The following is an 18,102-nucleotide window of genomic DNA, read 5'->3' as shown; positions in this document are numbered from 1 at the left end:
AGCTGTCACAGCACCTTGGAACAAATCAGGAAGCAGCATCAGAGCAAGCACAAAGATAAAACCAGACACTCCCATCTCCTAGGGAAGTGGCTAAGGGAAAGGAGATGGGACAGGTTTAGAAGTTTACCAAAGACATTACTTCAGCAAGAGTGAATTTCTGGAAAGGGCACAAGGCTCAAGCCCTTGGTCATGACAAACATAAGACGTGGCATGGAGTCAGATGAGACCCATTGAGTGTCCTTTCTCCAGCACTGCCCTACAGCACATGCTGAAGAAAACGACATGGAAAAAAATCCCAAGCAATAAAGAGTGATCTTTCCTCCTTCAGAAAACAATAAGCTTCATCCTCAGTTCTCATTCTCTGAGCTACTGCACAACCCTCGCACTAGGACTGAAGAGACTGCTCTGCAAGTGGGATATATAACATCAAAATGAAAACAACTTTCAGAGGAGCAGCCCACACCCCTGTCCCTTCTTGGCATGTCAAATGCACAGAAAGGTTGGCCAGATTCTTCCCCCACTAGTATTTACTGCTTTTACCCCAAGTGGTTCAGCTCAGTTCAATGCAGGAACACCCAATTTTCACTACTGTGAGAGAAGAGAGAATGAGACTTATCTGGGTGCCAAACTAAGTCCAGGTGAATCTATAGCATTTATTCACATTGCACATAGGTCCTTGCTGTTGTTTGGGTCTCTTTCTTTTGTTCTGCTCACATCAGAGAAAGGTGATGTAAGATGCTGACCATGAGCACTGCTACAAGCACAGGTCACTGTTTAAATATATCCAGCAGCTTCTCTAGACACTTTAGGACAGGGGGTTGTGGCTGGATCTTTTGTGCTATTTCCAAATCCCTTGACAACCCTGCTCTCAGGCTGCACAAACAGCAGCACTACTAACACAGCTCCTGGAAGGGCATTTTTGAGACACGCAGAGGGCAGACCACAGGCAGGTATGCAGGGAAGGGGGGGAGGAGTATAAACCCCACTGCCATCTGCAAGAATACAGATCCAGCATGAAATGAAGTAAAAACCTTCTTAAACTGGGATTTGGCATATCTTTTAGAGGCATCTGTGTGTTAGGCCATAATACACAAAAGCTTTTTCTTACACAACTTATTAAAAACACTACTAATAAAACACTGCAAGCTTGATCTGAAATGAACCTTGCTATTTCAGGTCTGGCTTTCTCTAGAACTGTGCTATCCCCTGCATCTGTGCCGAGGGAGATAATCCTCACATGAAGGGATTGGGCTTAAAATGTCAGGAATCCAACATGAAGCCTGAGAAGAAATAGAAGGCCAGTATTTACTTTCATCCCAAAAAAACACACTCCTTGCACACAGCTCATCTGATCACTTGGTATGTGTGGCTGCTAACCCTGCTGCTGCCCTGCCTCTCTCAAGAGCTGCAAACAGGATTCAAGCTCCAAAGTCATTAAGATGCTTTCTTCTCAAAGACTGCTGGTTTTGCACCAGAAAGATGAAAGAAAAATCTCTCACAGACCTAGACCAGTGCTTTTGGAAATCCTTCGCTGGCTGGCGAATTGCCTTTTGCCATTAGAGATGTGGAACCTAGGCTGGAACTCCTGGCATGGCATCGAGCTGAAGAGCAGCCACCATCACCAGTGTGCTGTGACTTGGGTGCTCTAGCTGAGGGCTGGCATTTCAAGGACACATGAGAATATAGTGAACAATTCCATGAGTTAGGTGAAAAGATGTCCTACAAGGTTGAGTGGCCCTGTAACACTCTCCACCCCAGGACACAGGGCTGTCATAGAAAAGTGAAGTCTTCCAGTGAATCTTACTGTTCAAACGTAATTTTTCTCCCCTGATGCTTACAGGAAATTTAGTCTTTTGTAGCCTGTAGAGCCTCCAGACAATGGCAAAGCTGAATTTCCATTTCAAGGCTGGAAGTTTAAAAATGCTGCCTGTTTCCAGAACTGTATTCACTGCATATTCTGAGCATGGGTGCTTAACCCACATTTTTTGAACCTCTGAGATATAAAACTTCTGGGATGTACAGAGGTAACTTGCTTCAGTGTTTACAGTTCCATAGTGCTGAGGCTCAAAATCCCCAAGTGTTCCTCACCCCCAGGCAAGGCAGCATCCTCTGCCAAAGCACACAAATCCTGGGATTCTGGGCAGCGAGCAGTCCCTCATGCCTTCACTGAACTGCTTCCTTTCTTTAGGGGTGGCTTGCTTATTATAAAAAGTATGGAAGCAAACATGGTGTATATTACCTCAGTGAGACTGATGTTGGCATCTAAACTAGCACTTCAGAAGGCTGTTTTGCCTGGCCATAAATCTTTTGTTTCTAAGGCAGAACTGCTCAAAAATGCACCAAAAACTTCTCTGAGCTGTTTCTATCACTGCCCTCATCACCAGAGTACCTGAGGGCCTTCAAGTCTTGTATTAAGCAAGATGACAAACATGTCACATTTGGTTCATTCTCTCTTTTGTTCTCTAAAGGAGAACTTAGGTACAGTAAATTGCTTTCACAGGGCTTTCATTTCCTCTGTCTGCGCTGCTGTGCCTGGGAGGGGAAGCAAGGTGAAAGAAACACCTCTAAAGCAGAGAGGAATAAAGGACAAGCTTTTTGTGATGGCCTCTGATGTCTGTGAAGGTTATTCTAGAGCCTCAGCTTGGCTGGTCTTTGGTTCTGGAATGAAAAGGTTCTAGGATCCTCTAGGAATACAACCATCAAACCTACTCCCCTCCTAAGCCATTTCCATAGGTATCAGCCCAAGTGCTGGAGCAATCCAGAAGACTTTAAGCCTGGATCACACCTCTACAGGAAGCCAGTGGAGAGAGAGGATGAGTGTGATACACTTGCATAACTTTTATCACACCGCAGCACTCAGTGTTGGTTGCATTTTCTTGAGGGCTGATAGCTTCATGCCCAGACACTGTACATTTAATTGTAATAAAAAGACCCACTCAAATGAAGAGTTCATTCCTGCAGGTCTTATTTTGAAAGCAATTCTCATAGTAATGGTCCTACTTCTCGCAGTAAGAAGACCTGTGTATGGAAAGGCAGACCCTTTGAGCAAAAGTGGGATAAACAGACCATCTAAACAAGTACATGTAACTCAGGAGAAGTGTGCTTTTTCAGTATGAATAGTAGTAATTTCCACTAAATAAAGCCCTACTTTTTTCACTGAAGCAATAAGAATACCTAAAATAGTGACAATTGTAGGTTCTCATGGAAATTTTGCTCCAAGCACAGCTCTCTTCCTTCCTTCTCTAAAGGAGATTTCAAAGCAAATTGAAAAGTAAGCCAGGCAGCAGCACTTTCCCTGATTTGGAATATTGTTTTTGAATTGCTTACTGCAGATTCCTGCTGCTCTGGTGCAGCGCAGGGCATGAGGCAATTTCTGTACCTCTGTGAGAGGACAGCAACAGAGGGAAGGCAGCCTGTCCTTAGCTCTGCTCTGTCCTGCCTCCATCCACTGCCCCTAAGCTGCCTGCAGTGCTTGTGCACTCCCATGTCTTGCAGCCAGGTGGTTCTGGATTTCCTTCCATGAGCTTGAGAAGTTTCTGGCAAAACACCACTGAGGACTGGCCACTGGGAATGGAATACGAGCACAATAGCACTGCTCCCTACTCCTGGAGGAGGCTTCATACCACCTTAGCAATTCTTCACTGTGATGAAGTGCATTGAGAATTTAAGTGTGAAATCTCTGCAATCATCCAGAGAAAAATTGTCTCAAGTCCATAGGGGTTCAAGTTAACTAATCCCACAAACTGGAAAGGAAATAAGCCATTCATCATTTTCTCCTTCCAAATAACAAAGACCAATCACTACTGGTAGGTGCTTAACAACATCCAGGTAAGACAAAAGAAAGCCAAGTACGGGGTCAAAAGTTGGGATTTGAGGACAAGGTCAAAGAAGACAGAACAAGATTCTGCCCTTGAATGGGACTGGGCCAGAGAGGCCTCAGATAAAGCTTTAACTGAGTCACTTGAAGCTTTTCCCAGCTCCTCTCTTCCACCTCTGGCTGTGGCTGCCAGACTGTGTCCCTGCCAGCTGTTCCCTTTCTCGTAGGACTGCCAAAACCCTGAGTGAAGGCTTTGTGAGGACAAGATAATGTACCTATACCTGATAGTAGCAGTTCAGATGGACACTCAGAAAAGTACTTATCTAAGCACATGCTTAACTCCATCCCTATTTAGTAAAGCATTTACGTATAGGCACAAATTTATGTCTCTATGGCTACACAAGACATAAGCCTCTCATTAATACTTTTTTCCCCTCGGTCAGGGCTTATGTGCCATTCTTAGCTGCAGGACAACACTCTGCACGTGTGGAAGGCCATGTTTCTCCTCTGCTTCTGAGAGTCCCCTCTGCCCTCACCATGCAGGAGCCAGAGCTATCTGCAGTGACTCGGCAGCACAGAGATGGGGCAGAGGAGAGCGTGGTGGAGACACCAAAGAGCAAAAGCAAAGCTTACGTTGGCTTTGAGGCTTCAGCCTGGTCCGTCTGCAGTTTCTCCCCACCTTCAACTTCCATGGTGCAGTACACGATGCGGTTGGGGGCCAGCGACTTCAGACCCTGCACCTCCATGATGACAACCTGCAGGCAGAGAAGGAGAAATGTAAGAGGAGCAGCTTCCTTCAGACCTTGCTGCAGCTGCTGAACCCACAGGGTCAGCCAGTGCTGGGGTCCTTCATGGCGCTGCTGGATGCTCACGGTGGCAAGTGGGCAGGGACGATGGCACTGCCTAGGCTGAGCGGGGACTGTGGCAGCCAGCCAGGTCTCTATGGGGACCAGGATTCCCTCTGACTTCACATGGGCCCACTGAAACCCTTGGGTGTCCAGGGCTGTACCAAGCCTCAGGAGATGGGGTTCACAGACATGGTCCTGCCCCATCTAAAAGTGCCTTAATATGTGAAATCCAAGAAAAAAAAAAAAGCACACAACTACTTAGCTTGTGCCAAAAGCATATTTTTCATATTAATCATAGAATGGTTTGAGTTTGACATTTGAAGATCATCTGGTCCAATCCCCATGCTGTGGCAGGGATATCTTTCAGTACATCAGGTTGCTCAGAGCCCCATCCAACCTGACCTTCAAAAATGCCAAGGATGAAACACCTACGTCCCAGTTGTTCCCTGTTCCAGTGTCCTACCACCTTTATCAAAAACATTTTCTTTTTTATACTCAATCTAGATCTACCCTCTTCCAGTTTAAAACTGGTGCCCCTTGTCCTGTCACTCTACAGCTCTGGTAAAAAAATAATAAAAAAATATTTCTTCATCTTACTTACAGAAAATCTTTCTTATTAAGAAATCACCACCTAAGTTCCGGTGGTAATTAATCTTTTTTCTTTTTTCAAAGGTAATTAATTCCATTAACCACATACCTTAAACATTTCTACAATAAGCACTGTGGGACTTTCTGATCATGTTTTATTACAGCTATCTATGCAGTATATACACAGGGGTTTAAAATTGCTCTCCTCAGGTCTTCTGATCTGTCTGAAGCTGAGGATCCTCTCCCTGGCACACAGAGCTCCACAAACCCTCTGATGAGTACACATTTTTGGTAAAAGCTTTCTTGTAGCAGGAGTTTTGTGCACTCAGCAGTGCCCAGACCTGCCAGCTCCTGAAGTCAGTGCTTCACTGGACTTTGACTTCCTACCAGATGGGGTTCAGCTGGAGCAAAGCATTTGTGACACCCCATTGTAAGGGTGTCCCTTCACACACAGCTGTACACACTGCACAGCTTCTGCAACAAAGGGGGCTACTGCTTTGTGATCGTTCCTTGCTCCTCCATATGGGAATGGTTGGAAGTCAGGCTTATTTGATGCTGCTCTTAAAGGCACCACCTCTGGTTTCACAGCCCTAGTTTTAAACAAGACTGAACTGAATACCATAAAGATGGTTTCAGACATTTAATGAGTTAAATTCTGAGACTGGACAACCAGGGTTGTTAAGTTTTGCATTAGCATGATATGTATAACAAGAGACCCCCTAGGAAGAGAAATACACAGGAAACTACACAAAAATAGAATACTCTGATTTTTCTGCATCCTCCATTTTTGACTCCATCCTGATAGTTGTTCTGAAAATGTAACATAAACCCACTCATTGACAGACAACAACAATTCTGTACAGGTGAGCTGATGACTCCTCAAAGTAAATAATGCCTACAAATAGACCACAAATGTGTTTGCACAAAACCACTGAGTTGGCTGAAAATGGCTACTGAGTAAGGGCTACTGTTCCAGGACTGAGGCAGCCTGTGTCAGAGGCATCAGCAGCACCTGCCTTCCCCTGGGCTGCACAGACAAACTGCTCGACAGAGCGCTGAGCAGAAAGTCAGTGCACAACAGAGAGCAAAGAGCAACCCAGCACAGCATAATATTTCCACACAAACTGCAAACCAATCTGTTGGGTGAATTCAAAACCCCAGCAATTTTTAACAATTCTTCAAAGAAGCAATTCTTGCAGGGAAATACAGCAAGACCTCCAGCTGGCAATAGTTAAACATGCTGATATTTACAGTGTTGCATTATTGTACTGCTTTAGGGGACAATACAGGCTCAGGGTTACTGAGATACACTTGGTAACAAACTGCATTAAGAGGTCAGTTAGTAACGCAGATTTCTGAGCCACTTGATATACATCATCAGGAAATGCCAGACAGTGCATATCACACAGATCGTTCCAACAAGGTGGTGAGACACCTGAAAGGACAACAGTGTTCAATCACAGGCAAAGCTTCCAGTAAACAGGGTAATTTCTACTCACCTCTCTCTACCTAACCTAAATTTGAACTGAGCAGAAGTTGGCTGCTGTGCTTTTTATTCCCATGAACTCTGCACACTGTGGTGTGCATGTAGCTTACCTCCAGGGAGAATGACAACACAACATCTGACTTGGAAAGCTGGTTCTCGTTTTCCTCTCCCATGTCAATTATTGAGGTGTTGTGGCTACGTTTCAACTTCTGCAGCTTGAACTCAGAGCCTCCTTTAGACACAGGCATGCTCTCCAAGTTTGCCATCAGGAGATTGACAGATGACTTCAGCTCCTCAATGTACATGTTCTCCATTTCTTTGGACACAAACTTGGGAAACTTGCGCTCCTTGGATTTGGAAACAAACACAACAGAATGAATGTTTGTGACAATCAACAACCACTTGTTGCAATGGAAGAATCTCTCAGGAGCATCTACAGAGGTTTGTGAGCAGGGAACTCCTACAAACCAGATGACAAATTACAGCTTCCCCCTAGATAATGTAGGAACATTATTGCTAGTTTTTCATAGAATTACTACTTGGTACTTGTCCAACTTCCCTGTATCTTGCATGCACTTACATCTCACTGACTTTTCTATCTGCAAATGGACTTTCTCCTGTGGATGTATTCTCAATTACAAACACTCCAAGGCCAGATCTCAACTGAACTTTGTGACCAACAGCAACTTACTAAGGATTCAGAGGATGCTGACAGTAAGAAATTTGTTTTCCAGTCTCCCAATTGTGCCAGCTCTTTATAAAACACTTCTGAGCAGTTGCTCCATCAGGTTTCTAGGTGTGAAAGGAGCCCAAAGACGGAAAATTAGCCATGTGTGGGCAGGAATGTTTGGTCCTAACTGGAAGAAGGGGTAAAACATCCTTTCCACTACTTGCCAAAGCCTGAGCCTCCCCCCAAGAAGACAGCCTTTCACTGAGACCCTCCAGTGCTGCTTGCTGTCAACAGGAAATTTAAACTCTAAAACCAAAGGTAACAGTGAGAGCAAAATATGATGTTCCCCAATGCAAGTTCTAAGCTTTGAATGGCTGCCCATCACCAGCCTGAGCCCTACATCTTCTGACAACTCTTGCCATGGCCTGAATCTGCTCAGGATTTGAATGTCTCTCAGTGGGTTACAAGACACTGTGCAAGGCGTAAGACAGTGAGGTAGCATACAGCCAGGGAACAGAAGGCTAATGTACCAAGAATCTTGGTGGCAATTCACAACATTGTAAAATGCCATTTGTAAAACGTATGCTAGAAAAGAAAACAAGGTCATGTTTCTTCTAGAAGACTGTCATCAGGCTGCTGAAAAAGTTCTCCTCTGCACTAGTTTTTGCATCAGTCCTCAACAGCTTACCCACTACAAGCAGAGCTCACAGCAGCACTCACACCAAGCAGTTGAAGTAGTCATCTGTTTCCAGCCTCAATCTTGGGAAGTAATTCCCTCATGCAAATTAGACCTGACATATGATAAACTACCTAATCAGTCTACTGTACTGTCTGTGCATTATATAAGTTGCAAGTCACCCTTAGGAATAAAAAAAGCAACTTTTTTGTAGATTTTGAGAACTACTGCTGAAGCAATGATGTTCAGACATTATTGCTTTTTTACCCTGCTGCCATCCATCTCTCCAGGGACTGCAGTTTTGGCACTGCCCTCACAAAGCTCTTCAGAAGTGCAGCAAGGACTGAGACATTTCACTGTGTGCCACCAGCAACTTCTCGTATTAAGGCTAAAAAAGTAGTCTGAAGTGATGTGTAACAGTTGAACTGGGACTATTTAACTGATGTTGGAAATGCAGAGATGTATGTGTGGTCTCAAGTCACCCATCAGATCGGAGAAAAAGCTGGGGGAAGTCTGGAGTAAGACACTATCAAGAGAGCAGACAACAGCAAGAAAGGGCATTACTCACCTCCTCATGTACTGGGATCAGAGAGAGGATCAGGAATGGGGACAAGCATGGAGAGAGGCAGAGTCAAGATATGAGGAATGACCTGTCCAGCAGGCTGGAGCAGAGTGGGTCCAGCCCCAGACAGACATATCACTCTAGTATCACTACAAGGTCTTATTTAGTTGCCCCTACACCTGCTCCTCCTTGTCCTTGAGGTCAGGTGACTGGGTGGGAGAAAAAGCTCAGAAGACAGCAGATCTCTTGCTACTGCAGAGATAAATATACATACGCCTTGGCATCACTATGCTCTCAGCTGTAATGCTGCTCTATTTAGCTGCTGGAAAAGTACAACATGCAGACTGAAAAGCCTGTCCAGATTCAGCTTTAAAACATCTGCTTGACTTCGAGCATGATCCTCAAGCCACCTGGCTCCAAGACTGGGCTGATGCACTTCGATGGAGTCAGGCTCAGTGGGGGACCTTGCCTAGTACTGCCCTAGTGCTGCACTGAGCTGCCCTCTCCTGGGTACACAGGAAGGTAAAAAGACCCAGAGCTGTGTCCTGGTATCCAGAGGCAGGAAAGCTGGCACGCACAGTGACTTTTGCAAGGTCACACAACAGGTCAGATGAAGCCTTGCAGAGCCACCAGTATCATAAGACTCCACAGCCTTTGCTGCCTCTGAAGTGCAAATGTCCTAGTGTGACTTTCTTAATTTATTAACGAGGCATTAATTTGCCTTGAGCATGGAATCTCCAAGACAGCCACCTCAGGGCTGGTTTCACAAGCACTGTAAGCCTCCCTGTGTAGCAAATCTGTATTAAAAGCTGCAAATTGGACATAAAAATAGAAATGCTATCCTTTCACTGAGCTGAATTGTGAACCTCCCCTCTGTTACAAGGAAAGCAGCCTTGCCCAGAAGGAGGATACAGAAGAGGATTCAAAAGGTCATTTGGGTGCCTCCAAAATGTGGTATTCACGGATCTGAAAGAACAAGGTTTCTCGCAGGCAGATGCTGGCAGGACCTGACATTCTGGAGAGAAGGCCTGCAGCAGTAACAGAGATTAAATATCCATAGTTGCAAACTGGAACACAGGTAAGGCCCTTTTACTCTAAACCACCCTCCAAGCTGCACGGTTGTATTTTGAAGGTTGAATTCTGCACAGGGATATGTCAGGTTATGTTGAGGAGTTTCCCCCTGACACTCTCTCGGACAGCCAGCAGTGTCACAGTATGTTTTCAGCATCCTTGGGGGAAGAATGGAAATGGCAAATTCTTATTTGCAAAAAATAATTAATGAAGCTGCAGCTTCTGCTGGCTGCTACTGAATCATGCATGTTGTTATTCTACATGCCATAAAGAGAAAATGAAATAACAAAACCAGGCAATCTTTTTCTCGCACCCAGGGCCTGGGTACCCATCTCAGAACTAGAGCAGCCACACTCAGTGCAGGGGCTTACATTTCACTGCAAATGAATACTGTACATTTTCTTGACAAGAATAAAGTGGCAGAGGGCCAAATGCTGAACAAAAGAACTGCAGTCAGTTTGCTGTTTTGCTGCACCGTTGATTGGCCACGTGGTCCTTGGCCATCTCACTAATTTTATCAGTGAAGTAGGGAAAGCCAGAGCCTATGTCCCCAAAGACAAAAGAGCAGCAGATGTTTAACAGAGGTGTTAGTGAGGAGGAGCTGTGCAGGCTCCACCAGCACTATTGTTAATGCCTGACTACAAATCAATACGCTCCGCTTTTCACACCCAGGCATATCAGTGTGGTTGCAAACAGCTCTGATATTACCTTTCTTATAAAAAAATCTTAATTTGGGCCCAGCTCAGTGCTGGGAGGACTGCTGCTGAAAGGCAGGCCCCTAGACTGAGCTTGTCTCCCTGATTAGATCTTTTTTTTGGCTTGTAGTAATGGTTTCTTGATTATCAAGAACAGCCAGATAGATCATTCCCAATGACTTCAGCCCCATTAAGGGCTTTATCAGTGACTCAGGGCATCTGATTAGAGGCAAGGATAAAACTTGGCCATACTGATGTCAACAGGATCCTCTCCATCATCTGTGATCCATTGGAGGCCATGTAAATCTGCACTGTGTGAAGGTGTGATTTGTTCCTAGGGAGACAGCTCCTTACAGAAGGGCCTCTAGGGAGATTTGCTGAGTGCTTGGTTATCAAGGAGGTCCTGTGCCTGCTGCTCCAAACAGCAGCGATGTCTGCAGGGGACAACACTGGCCTGACTGCTCTCATGCACAGTGTGAACTTGTTTGGGACAACATATCTGAAGGACCTTTATTGAGGTAGCATTTACCTACAGGCAGGAAATTGTGGCTCCCATCAACCCAGCAAACAACACAAACCCCATCAGGACAATTCCTGGCTCCTGTTTTTTACACTCCATCACCCACCTTATTGTCTAGGACAGAAATGTGACCTCTGCAGATTCACAAAGGATTTATCAGGAACCTAAACTGTCCCAGCTCATCAGGACATTTCAAGAAATGCACATCACAACAGATTCATCTTGTTTGTTTCCAGCTAATCATTTTTAACTGGTAATTATTGTGAGAAGAAACTCATAAGAGAATGACAGGACCTGGGGGCTGCATCAAACTCCTTGTACACTCCTAAATGAAGAGGTTATTAGTAACAGTGGACTTTTTTTTTACCTTGGCAATTTGTTCTGCCATTTGGAGACGTCCATCTAACTCGCGTCTGATCTGCGCTGCTTGCTCATCAGGGTTGTCCAGCTGTACAAAAACAAAAGGCAAATCAAGGTGAAAAATTAACAAGTGCAGCACCTTTAGGAGCAGTTCAGTTCTTCAGGCTGATCACCTGTGCTACATTGTTGATAGAGTAAGTGGTGAGGGGCCACATTCTGGAACAGAAGCCCCCACAAAGGACAAACACAATGTTCACCAAACCAAAACACACAGTTTTTGATGCCTGCCCAGCTGCCTCCTGGGGCTGAACATCCTCCCCCTGAGGTGGTCTGGTGCAGTGTAGTCTGGAAAGTTACAACTACAATGATGACAAAAGTTCTGATTCTCAGCCTGGTGAATAATGAACTCATCTGTTGGATCAGCTGAAACACCACTTTGCCCCTGACCCACCACTTTCCATGGCATCTCCTCATCTGTCTGCCTCCACATCCCTTGCCTCTCTCACACATGCTCATGCAGATCCACACATGTGCAGGTGTTATTTCTGCACATTGCTTCACCATTGATTTTCCAGAGAGCTAATATTGACTATGGCTGAGATTGACGGAAAGCGTATTTTTGATTAGCTTTTGAAAGCCTTTGTTACGGATTTAATTCAGGAAAACTACAACGTGTCCTGACTGTGATCCAAATCCATTGAAGCTTCAGTGGTTTCATTCACATCAGCTGCACGATGTAACCTGCTGGTGTGGTTCATCTTTACATTCCTGATCCGAGCACCAGTACAGAGCCGTGGATTAGCAGAACCTTTTCGGGATCAGCTGTTAATTTCTCCATGAACAAATGTACCTCACAACTATCCTGTACCAGTGTGGAAGCACCTCGTGAAGCTGCTTCATTAAGGGTAGAAAATGTACAGACCTAGATTTCCATTTCTTTACAACTCTGAAAGAGGGGGCATTATTTGAATTCTATCTGAGCTACAGTAATTGAGGTTAATCACATACTACCTAAAATAACTCAGGAGCTAAATTTAGAAATTGAGGATGCTGCTGTGGAGGAGGGTTAATTTTGCAGTATGATAATAAACTGCCTCACGCTTTCTGCACTATCTTGATTGTGCAGATGTTTTTCAGTGGTGCTACAGGTGTCAAGGAAAGACCTGACTGCAGAAGATTATTTTTCTTAGGAGCCAACAAGCAACCTAAGCAGTCTCTGTGGCTGTGGTTGAGTGGGTAAGGTATTCCTTTCCAGGGCTGTGCTTCCCAAGATTAAGTAGTGATGCCAAGCCAAGTAACCTGGTATTTAAAAGAAACAAAAAATATTTCCAGGGTGTATTTTCAATGACACTCCATGATAGCTCCATGACAAAAGCTGATCTTTGGGAAAGCAATCATAGTATTAGTAGCCAAAATAACATTTTCTTCTTGTTGTCTACAGAATGGTACTAATGAGACAGCCCCTGCCTGTCCTCCTGGCACCTTCCAGCAGATCTCTTGTGACTAAGAGCAGCAGCCCAACAGCTCAGCCACTGTCTCCTCCTGTACCTGGGAAGGACTCCTGTGCCTGGGAAAGGCTCCTGCTGCCATCAAAGCGAGCAGAGTACATTTTACACAGTCATAACTCTATATAGGGCCATTAAGAGAGTAATGCTGGTGCCCATAAAATATACTTCACTTGTGAAATAAGGCAAGGTGCAAATGTGAGGCATGCCATTTAAGCAAGACCAAGTAAGGCAACACAGACCTTAATATCATTAAAACTCAATTTCTTAACTAGAGGATCAGCTATTTATTATCTGCCACATGCATGCCCACTTTATATTTAAGTACTTGACAGCCAAATACATAAATGATTCAAAAAGTCAAAGAGAAACTGAATTAGTTTCATTCTGCATTATGACTATGCTATGGGTGTGCTGTGAATAAAGCAAAGATATAAATTATAAGGTCGCCCCAGTCAATTAAATGTGAAAAGTATTATAAATTTCAGTATATATATGATTTGTCATATGCACTAGGCTTTTCTTCAGCAGTGTGCCACAAATACATGATGTACATAATTTGCAATTCTCAACTGATCATTACCCAACTGCCTGCTGGTAAATTAGACGTTTTCATATGTCTACCCACAACCACATTAGTTCTCTCTGCCTGCCCTGCAGAGATTATCTACATTGGTGTAACAGTTGTTAAAGCAAAAGAATAAAAATTAAAAACTATATGTAGATTAGGTTTGAAGTGGAACCCAAAACTGACCAGCACTGCAGCCAGCCTATCACTGCAGGCATTGCAGGGCAGGTGTCTACTCTAACCCCTGGTGAGGGTTCAATTGCAAGAAAAGGACCTTGCAATAAGACAGGTTTTTTTACACATAAACTGTTAATAAGGAATAATTTTCAGTGGGCACTAGTAAATAAGAGAAATGGGTTTAAAATGTTCCTCATGAGAACATGACAGTTTTGATTGCAGTAAGAACCAGTTGCTGGCCTGCTGAAGCAATCCTTTGCTTCCATCCCCCTGAAACAATCTCACTGAGAGAATTTTCCTCCTGTTACCCCAAAAGGATGGGAGATAATCCCTCTACATCTCTGAAAGGCAGAAGCAGACACAAACCAACCAGCCTAATTAGGCTGTAAGATCTTCAACAAGATGCACAGGCACCTACTAAACCCACATCTGAAGTGTTTGCTGCATCAGAGATCTGCACATCACCCAGCCTGAGCTTTGTAGTTTTTAAAGCCAAGAGCCCAGGCTCACTTCCACTTATACCAGGAAATGCCAAAGGCAGTGCAAGGACATGAATGGTATCAGGGGATTTTAAACCCCCATGTTTTTGGAGTCCAAGTGTTTTATTTAGTGTTTCTATTGAAAGCTCCAGCTTCGGCTTTTCACAGCTTAAAGTCAAACCATTTACAATCACTGCCATGGCTCCAAACGAGCCACTGGAGCAGCCCAGGCTGCCCTCCTCTTTCCTTCTTTGCTGTGCACAGAGAAGTTTGGCTCAGATTCACACCTCAGATCCATCCACCTGCCTGGGGACTGAGCAGGGCACAGCTCTCTTGCCATTGACCACAGTGAGAGGGCTGCAGATGAGACCAACCCTCCAAGTCTGGGGATGATGCTGGTGGCACAAGTGACATGCTGTACACAGCCCTTGGCCGGTTGGTAAGGGTACAGCGGATTCAGCTGTTCCACAAAACACAGATTGATGGGGCACGGTCCCAACAGACACAGGGAGTGAAAAATAACACAGGAGCTAAACCCACGCTCTGAGCTCAGCACTGCTGGGAATAACGTTGCAAACTACCGGGGTGTGTAATGAAATAACATCGGTATAAGCTAAGAGGGTTTATAATGACAGTGTGCAACATACAGATACAACCTTCAAGGCCTGGCATTTACGCTGTGGACATGACAGGTATTGTTGGTGTAACTGCCATCAGCACCAGCCAGAAACCACCAGGACCATTTAACAGTTTAATCCCTCCCTGCCAGCCGCTGCTAATGCTGATCCCTGCTTCTCAGCAAAGGCAGCAGATGTCACAACATCCCCGTTCCTGAAGTGTAACTGTAGCCTGTCCCAGGGCATCTCCCATCCCATGAGAAAGGTTACAATGTGGGGGTGGATCAAGTGGCCCTCCCATCACACAGGCTCCTGCAGAGGACCAGCCATTTGCAACGGGGTTCTGGAAAAATACATTCTAAATGCTCTGGCAGGACAAATGCTGAGCTGCAGCAACCTGCTTTATGCTGCATTGGGAACGTAAACACACCGGGTTTTTATTCTTCTGGAAAGAAAAGCATTTAGTCCAGGTCTCTATGAAATGTTCAGCTACTGCCTGTGTTGGTTTTCCTCCATAGCAGTATTGGCACCCAAGAATGGATGATCAGGTGGGCTGCTGCCAAGCAGGGACTGTCATGGCTGGGGGCACTCTGACGGATCCCCAATATTAATCTTCTCTATCCCTGTGTTCAGCACACCACCATGCAGCTGGGGGGTCTGAAAATGCCACTTTGTGAATTATTTTCCGTGGCTGGAGAGCTAAGACAAAAGCCATTACCCACTCATGTTCTTCCTAAGCCTGGCTTAAGTCCTGCCAAAATAATTAGTGTGACCAAATGCATGTGCTGTGCATGGTTATAGGTGTCAAGTGCCTCAAAGTTTCAAGGCACTCATCCTTTAACATGTTGGGAGCTCTATAGCTCAGCAAATGGTTAAGTATTTCAAAGCAAACATGCTCGTGGTGAAGGCTGAACAAGATCACAATATGGGTGACAATTTTGCAGCTTTGATATAGCTCTTTAGGAGAGATCTGTGTCTCGTAAAAGATGGTTTCACTTTGTGATGCACAGTATGAGAAAACACTGAAAATTTCATAAGCCACATCAATTAATGATTAATCTGTCAGTCCAGGAGTACTCACAACTTGTGGCATCAGCATCTTGGAGTGCTTCAACTGAAAGAAACATGGCCCTCAAAGTGACTCATTGCAGGGATGCCCTTGGTTTCTTACCACAAAGCTGCTGTTTTAGGAGATAAAGTGCCGTGAGGCAGGACAGAGTGGCACCATGTGGCACACATATGCTCCATGTCATTGTCACAGACTGCTCTGTAGCATCCTTTTCCCACTAATGGTAAATACTCCTGTCTACCAGCAGCCAGGGGCAGTGGGAGGGCAGCAGTCTGGTGCTCAAGGCCCCAACCTCCTCCCACAAGTCTGAAGCAGAAAGTGGAGGAGGATCTGAACACTCCCTCTTCCCACAGGTGGGATTCTGACTTCCCTTTAAACTGGGAACATGAATGATGCTAAGCTGCCTCAGAAGGGTAAGTCACTAATGTCATGGGCAACATACTCACCCTCTGAGCAGCAAACTGCAACCCACAGACCACTGGCTGCCTTGGGATCTGAAACAGGAGCACGGAAACAGAAGCAAGGACAGCTTCCCCATGTGAGGGGGGGAAGGTTGACACAGGGGGTTGACCTCCCTGCATCAGCAACCACAGCAGCATCTGCACAGCCCAACTGTGGATTCAACAACTGTCACTCCAACAGTTCGAGAGAGGATTTTGGAAGACCTGGAGGGACCAGCAGAACACGCCTTCTCCACTGTCTTCTTAGGATTGCAGTGCCATATGATCCCCCAGCATCCCAGGGGACTGCTCTCCTGGTGCCACTGCACAGCACCGATGCCTAAGGCTACTTCTCCTCTGGCCAATCAGAGCTCCCTAAATCAGTCTTTTAGGTTCAGTCATGCAAAATCTTTCTAGTACAATGTAAAGTTCACCTCAATTCAAGGAATCTGTGCCTATTAACTCATCAAAATTTCCTTTTTCCCTCCCATAAGCCCTAGCTCCTCACACAACCCTAGGGTTCCAGCACCCCAAAATGTGACAAACCCCCTCCCCTGGGGAGGAGACTACCTCATTTTGCTCATGTGTCAGTAAAACAGGCTATGCTGCAGGGATTCAGTAAGGGCTGCACAGTTGCTGTTTGCTGTGGATAGGTGCTGGCTCCTACTATCCCAGCAAACTCCTAGGTTATCTAATGAACGACTTCTGCATGAGAGCACTCAGGAGGTCCTGTGAGGGTGGTTTAAAACAATAGAAAGGACTTGGATAATTCAGTAAGGGCTGGTGCTTCTCTCTTAAAGAGAAATCTTATTTCATGCTACACAAACTTTAGGGTTGCACTAGATTCATCATTTGAATGAAAACATTCCCTGGAATGTAGAGCAGCCTCTCCCCACCTCAATGTGAATCTCAGAGTGCTGCAATAAATCTCTGTGCCTCAGCAGCCACCGGGGCTGCACAGGCTCCCACCCATCACATCCACCTGTGGATGCTGGGACCACGCCTGCTTCACCAGGTGAGGTCAAGAGATCCACCCTTGGATTCACTGTGGTCTGAGTGCTTAGATAGCTGTTTATCCCATGAACTGAGATGATTTTCCACCAGAGCAGCTCTCGTGGCACATGCAGGCAGAGGTTTCTCACGCCCTCTTTGCTGCTGGCAGCAGCACCCATGGGTACTCACTGCTAATCTGCAGAGTGCTGATGGATCACCCAGCATGAGCTGGTGCTGTGGCAAGGGCAGGCAGGTGCCAGGCATGGATCCTATGCAGGAAAAGATGCTATCTCTCCATGCCCTCTCGGTTCCCAACCTGCCTACCACCACACCTCTCCACAGCTTCACAAGGCTGCACCATGAGGTTGAGGAAAGCTGAACAAGAAAACACAGCATGCATCTTTCCAGCAGGTTGTGCAAAGATAATTCCAGATTTATGTGCAATGATAAAGTAAATGAGAAATCAGATTCAGCAAAACAGGAAGGGGAAGAAAAAAGTGCTGCCTACATTGCAAATGTTTTGCAAGCTGTTAAGAAAAGGGATAGCAGAGCACATTCACTTGGAAGGCATGTCCTTTCCATCTGTGGCCAGAGAACTTCTGAACCCTGCAAATCCCTCTGCAAGATCATCTGTGTGCGGTGTATGACACTGAAAGGGATTGAAAACTAAAGCTGTCCAGAGGCTCTGACCTCTGAGCATGCCTTAATACCCTCTTCTTATGGCATTGCATAAGGATGCTTGAAGGCATGCAGGCAGCATACACTGAGCAATGGCACCATGAAAGAAATTGGAGCACTGGCTGGCTGATGCTGCCTGAGATACAGCACTACATTTAGCTTGCTTGTGTTTCCTTATAGCTTAACATATGTTGAATTTCACATCAGTTAATGCAAAGAGAATCACCTGAATTTCCTAAACATGGCAATAAACTACTATTGAGTTCCAAGTAAGTTTTACAGC

At 45.3% G+C, this 18,102-nt stretch overlaps 1 protein-coding gene across 12 annotated transcripts in view; it reads right to left on the bottom strand.

Moving 5' to 3' along the window:
• The window catches only part of CADPS (calcium dependent secretion activator), a 210,514-nt gene that overhangs the window by 125,139 nt on the left and 67,273 nt on the right, over positions 1-18,102 (bottom strand). For all 12 annotated transcript variants that reach the window (XM_042015159.1, XM_042015148.1, XM_042015248.1 and 9 more), the window contains exons 4-6: positions 11,301-11,381; positions 6,850-7,086; positions 4,451-4,572 (exon numbers count right to left, since the gene is read on the bottom strand). In XM_042015159.1, coding sequence (XP_041871093.1) covers positions 4,451-4,572; positions 6,850-7,086; positions 11,301-11,381 — 440 coding nt within the window. The remainder of the gene's footprint in view (positions 1-4,450; positions 4,573-6,849; positions 7,087-11,300; positions 11,382-18,102) is intronic.

This window comes from Corvus kubaryi, unplaced genomic scaffold (assembly GCF_017639235.1).
Source record: "Corvus kubaryi isolate FWS band 111438036 unplaced genomic scaffold, C.kubaryi_AGA036_p1.0 136, whole genome shotgun sequence".
Lineage (NCBI taxonomy): Eukaryota > Metazoa > Chordata > Aves > Passeriformes > Corvidae > Corvus > Corvus kubaryi.
Note: the sequence above shows the minus strand (reverse complement) of the source record. Positions and strands in the feature narration are given on the sequence as shown.